This window comes from Mya arenaria, chromosome 5, assembly GCF_026914265.1.
Source record: "Mya arenaria isolate MELC-2E11 chromosome 5, ASM2691426v1".
NCBI lineage: Eukaryota > Metazoa > Mollusca > Bivalvia > Myida > Myidae > Mya > Mya arenaria.
Genome location: NC_069126.1, coordinates 11,156,163 through 11,162,413, shown reverse-complemented (window position 1 = coordinate 11,162,413; position 6,251 = coordinate 11,156,163). Strand labels below are relative to the sequence as shown.

Below are 6,251 nucleotides of genomic sequence, written 5' to 3'. Positions count from 1 at the left end.
TATCATTTCACCATAACATGTTTTAACATTTCACGTAAACATGTTTTATCATTTCACTATAACATGTTTTATTATTTCACTATAACATGTTTTATCATTTCACCATAACATGTTTTATCATTTCACACTATAACATGTTTTATCATTTCACTATAACATGTTTTATCATTTCACTATAACATGTTTTATCATTTCACCATAACATGTTTTAACATTTCACGTAAACATGTTTTATCATTTCACTATAACATGTTTTATTATTTCACTATAACATGTTATATCATTTCACTATAACATGTTTTATTATTTCACTATAACATGTTTTATCATTTCACCATAACATGTTTTATCATTTCACTATAACATTTTTTATCTTTTCACACTATAACATGTTTTATCTTTTCACTATAGCATGTTTTATCATTTCACCATAACATGTTTTAACATTTCACGTAAACATGTTTTATCATTTCACTATAACATGTTTTATTATTTCACTATAACATGTTTTATCATTTCACCATAACATGTTTTATCATTTCACACTATAACATGTTTTATCATTTTACTATAACATGTTTTATCATTTCACTATAACATGTTTTATCATTTCACTATAACATGTTTTATCATTTCACCATAACATGTTTTAACATTTCACGTAAACATGTTTTATCATTTCACTATAACATGTTTTATCATTTCACTATAACATGTTTTATCATTTCACTATAACATGTTTTATCATTTCACCATAACATTTTTATCATTTCACCATAACATGTTTTATCATTTCACACTATTACATGTTTTATCATTTCACTATAACATGTTTTATCATTTCACTATAACATGTTTTATCATTTCACTAAAACATGTTTTATCATTTCACTTTTACATGTTTTATCATTTCACTATAACATGTTTTATCATTTCACCATAACACGTTTTATCATTTCACTATAACAGGTTTTATCATTTCACTCTAACATGTTTTATCATTTCACTTTTAAATGTTGCATCATTTCACTATGACATGTTTTATCATTTCACTATTAAATGTTGCATCATTTCACCATAACATGTTTTATCATTTCACTATAACATGTTTTATCATTTCACTTTTACATGTTTTATCATTTCACTATAACGTGTTTAATCATTTCACCATTACACGTTTTATCATTTCACTATAACAGGTTTTATCATTTCACTCTAACATGTTTTATCATTTCACTTTTAAATGTTGCATCATTTCACTATGACATGTTTTATCATTTCACTATTAAATGTTGCATCATTTCACTATAACAATTGACATTATTTCGCAAGTACAGTATAATAACATGTTTAACACTTAACCACAAATTCATTTTCTTGCCATAAATATCTGTCAAAACTTTTTAAGTCGATCAAAGGCCATAATTTTTTCAAGATTTTATCGGATTTTGTAACGTAATTGTGCTATGTCCATGGACAATTATGTGAAGTATTTAATTAATTCGGTATTCGAGTTATAAGTTAAAATCACAATATGCCCTAAATCTTTAGAACAATGTAAGTCAATTAAGGACATTATTTTGTATTAAGTGTCATGCAGAGTTGTTCGAAGAGGGGTCCATCAAATGTACGGTGTCGAGATCTCAGTTAAAGTCCCGAGTTGCCCTTAGACTCCAACCAAACTTTCTAAGCCGATCAAGGGCAATAATTTCTAACCTAATTGTGTGGTGGTCCTGAATATCCGTGTGAAATATGAAACTTAATATGAACTGACTGAATGAAAGGTGTTATAAGTGAGATTACCAAGTTGCTCTTAAACTTTTATCGGACGCCGACGACGAATCGAAAAGTACAGCTCTCCTTATTCTTCGAATAGTGGAGCTAAAAAAACCTAAAACAGAGTCAATTCATTATGGGCCGAACACATAGCCTTGAAAATGCTGACTTTGCAAAATAATTAGTGTCAATGGGTTTCAAATTATTTTCAGATTTATATAACGAAATTTCAGCCTAATAATTATGTCAATATTTCATGTTCTTACTGTAGTAAATGAGTTTTTTTTTAAACATGAGTGACATTGAGTATAGCTTTTGTTTGAATGTGTATTTCTATGATTACAGTAATAAATCGAGACTAATTTGTTAAAATACCGTGATGAATTTAAAACATAATTAATTATCAACTGGCCGTAATGGCAGTATTGATGTTGGGGTGGCACGTACAAGAATTTAATATGTTCTGTATAAAGTACATTTTAAAAGCCATCAAGTAATCAAAGTATAATAGTTAACATCACACTAGTTTACCTTCATTGAATTTAAAACAAAAATGATGAGCAGTTTCACAAATGGTTGCGAACATTGAACCGTCAAGTGATTACTTTATACGTGTTAAAGGGACTGTGTCACAAATTGGCACCCAAAAAAGTTTTTTTCTGTAACGAATCTCAGGACTATTATCTAATAGAATGTGTTACGCTTTGATATCATAATTGTAATAAAGTACCAAAATTTAAATAAGAAATTGTGTCGGAGACCGGGTTCAACCCGCGTCGCCAAAATTGAAATCCAGCGTCTTACTCACTGAGCTACAAAGGCTTACACTTATCGGGTGACATAATTAAGCTATACACCTACCTCGGTAATATCACGTGATAACACTGACTAGCCAATCACGCATAAGGAATGAATTATACCTGGTAGACATACCAAGTAATCTTTTTTTAATGGAAAAATACGAAATATCTGCTAAACTTAAATAAATTGTAAACTATGTGGTACTTCAGTTAGTAAGTTTCAATGCATTGTACACATCGATGCCAAGTCTATGTCATTTTTCGACAATTTTCTTCTTCTTTTTTTTCGCTATTTTATCATACGGAGTACAGCCCCTTTAACACCTTATTAAACACATGGAACATACTTTAAATAACATACTTTGAAATGTTTCTGGGGTTTTCAAAACAGGTTTCATATTTACAAACGAAAAACGGTTTGAAAGAAAGCTAGTGGAAATATCGAGCAGCTACTCGATCGTTTTAATGAAAACAAAAAGAAACAAAAAGTATTCAGACCATTTATTTAAAAGAGTACAAAAGCTAACAGTTTTTCTTGGTGATTTATTTCATTATATTTCGATAACCTGGCCATCGTTTTATCAGAAACATCTTATTTTTCCTTTACTACTGTCCAAGGTATTTGATCCTTGTCTCTAATTGGACCGCTGTGCCAAATGTGTAACAGGCGCTACCGGTAAATTGCAATTTAATTGACTTCTTAGAAAATGTCATACATAAAGTTCTCCATTTTATCCAAAAAATATCTTGCAATATTCAAGTATAATATATCATAATCAGTTGTCAATAAACGTGAATGTGCACTTAGTAACTATAAATTACGAGTTTATTATGGATGAAGAGTATGTATTGCTTTAGGCCTTTAATGGTCGGTTTATAACATATGTAGAAACAGTTGTAATTATGTTTACACGCGTAATGGTGGCTTTAGATAATGGGCATTTGATGTAATTAAACAAAACTACCGCGTCCATCATAATAAAGATATCAAAGGTTATGACTTCGTCGTGTTTTCATCCTGAGTTTAATTCATTTTGTATATCCTTTTAAACGTGGAATTTGTAGACAAAGGTAGTTACATGTTTTCTGACGTAATTTAAACAAAGTACTTAATGTCAATGACATTATCCTAATGATAATTGTAAACAACGATGCTGCAGAACTTGGCCAGTTAAACAATGACCCACAACTCGCCAGATACGGAGGAATGCTCGTCGGTCGTTGTACTTCATTTTTCGAGCTTTTGTTTAATTTTAAAGCTAAAAAGATTTCAAGTCTTGTTCTATTCATTTACTAAATAAGAATTTTGTATGAAAGATCCGTGGTGACATTTAAACATTATTTCAACATCGGCCGCGTGACGTAAGCTGCCGCACGATCTAGAGGTGTAAAGTCTGTGGCCTGCCGGCCTATCGGCGAGATATTAGCAGCCTAATATTTAGTTCATATACTGTAGCAGAAGTATGAACATTTGCGTTAAAGAAAGAAGTTTTCTCACCAAACGAACATTAATTTGGACTTCAATACTGTAACAAGTAAGTTGCACTTTCATTGAATGCAGAGCTTAATACGTTGTTTTTCATAAAATCAAGTCACTTTCAGGGCATATTCTACATTTTTTTGATTATTTTAGATTTTTGATAGTAGGCCGTTAGACCGGAAGTGCACTCATTAAATGGTAAAAATCAGTATATAGTTCTTTATTCATTAAAAACGTTCAAAAGAGAAGTTCAAATCGGTGAAAAATAGTTAGTTATCATGAAATATTGAGTTTGAAGACGTGAACCCATGATTTTGCACTTAATACCATGTTAAGGCCACACCAAATTGATATTTCGTTCCGCGGATTTACCGCTCCTATTTTTTTGAAAATGTAAAAAAAAAAAAAAAAAAAATTGTGCGCCCGCACCTCCATTTTGATCGCCAAGCAGATTTTTTTTTCCGGTAATAATTTATTAAAAGGCTAAAAATAATCAAGTATAATTTTTCTACTAAACATGTTTGTACTAAACACGGATGAATAAATAGTATGTATTCCGACATTTTCCCAATGTCCATTAGAGGTTCAGTTCAAGATGGAATTAAAATGGGTTTAAGGGCAATTATTTTGAACAATCTTTCTTATTTATATTGAATATAAGGAAAAATATATTTTTCGCTCTTCGCTCGCTTCGGTTTTTATGAAAACTGACAAAAAAAAATATTTTTTTTTTCGCTCGCTCGCTCCAATTTTTTTTGGCAAAAATCCGAGGAACTAAAAATTAATTTGGTGTGGCCTTATGTTGATGTTAGTGCTACAAGAAATGAAATAAAATGTTAAATCGTCAGACAGCTATTCTCATGCCGATAGTCCGCTACCATCGCGCCGCAAGTCCACCTATTTCAGACCGCTATGCCGCCAGGCTGCTACATGTAACTTCTCGCCTGTAGGCAGCTTACATTGCACCGCCTGTCAACCTCTCCCAGACCGCTAGACTACCAGGCCGCAAACCAAAATAAATGTTCAATTAAATGAAATCATTATTTGAACCTCATGAGTTCACGATTTCACGTATCCAATATGTTTGTTTAAAATCTTTTTCGGTTTCGGTTTATTTCTAACCAAACAACTTTAGGTCATTTGATATATATATTACTCTTCCTTAGTGAACTGGCTTGTAAATAAGTGCGTAGATTTAAACAATTAAAAAGCTACAAGAAGGTCAGGAACAAAAATGTTGCCGTATATTAGTGTTCAAGTGGCGCGAAAGGTTCAGGGATGGACGCGAAACATTAGAGGACGATGAACGAACGGGACGACCACACATTGTCCACGATGGCGCTAAGGAGAGAATCGTTAAAATGCTGGATTGTGATCGTCGTGTTACCGAACGAGAAATTTCAAATGAGGTCGACGCATCATTAAAAACTGTATCCAGAATAATACGGGAAGTGCATGCGCTACGCAAGAAGCGGCCAGGGTTGGACCTATCACGCGTCATCCTACACCAGGACAACGCCCCGGCCCACAAGGCTAACTCAACCCTGCTGGAAATCAGTCTCCTGGCGTTTGAGACCTTGGTGCATCCCCCTTACAGTCCTGACCTTGCACCGATGGATTTCCGGGTATTCCCAGAAGTTAAACGGCAACTGAGGGGACACCGCTATGACGATGTCAACGAACTTAAAATTGGAGCGCAGAGAATTGTTGGGTCATTTCCAGAAGACTGGTACATGGAAACATATGACAAATGGATCTCACGCCACAGAAAATCCGTGCAACTAAATGGTGACTATGTAGAAAAATAAAACGCGTTTATGTACTTTGATGTTTTTTTCCGACGTCGTACTTCGGGTGTCGTTTGTGTACTGTATTAATTCAAGTGTTATTTGTAAACCATTTTATGTAACTTTGTTTTCTGTATTATATTTTATTGATGTTGATAAGCATGCCCATATAAATTTCATAACGATATTCAGTTGTTTTTACCTTCAATAAATGAAGTCCGCGAACTTAACATACCGCCCTCGTATTTAACAAAAACGAGAGAATTTTTTTTTTCATTCACAATATTGAGCTTGTTGATCAAAGGATAAATGCATTTAATATTGTCCGCAAAACTTAATATCGTTGACAGGGTATACATATTTATCTTCAATACAAGCATAGAAAATGAAATCATGAACTGCCATGCA

The 6,251-nt window shown here is 32.6% G+C and overlaps 1 protein-coding gene across 1 annotated transcript; it reads left to right on the top strand.

The window, feature by feature from the left end:
• The first annotated feature begins 4,889 nt into the window (after window positions 1-4,889).
• Window positions 4,890-5,864, top strand: LOC128235419 (histone-lysine N-methyltransferase SETMAR-like). The gene is made up of 2 exons (XM_052950241.1): window positions 4,890-4,988; window positions 5,268-5,864. The coding sequence occupies exons 1-2, from the start codon at window positions 4,890-4,892 to the stop codon at window positions 5,862-5,864; spliced, it is 696 nt and encodes a 231-aa protein (XP_052806201.1).
• Window positions 5,865-6,251: the final 387 nt, after the last annotated feature.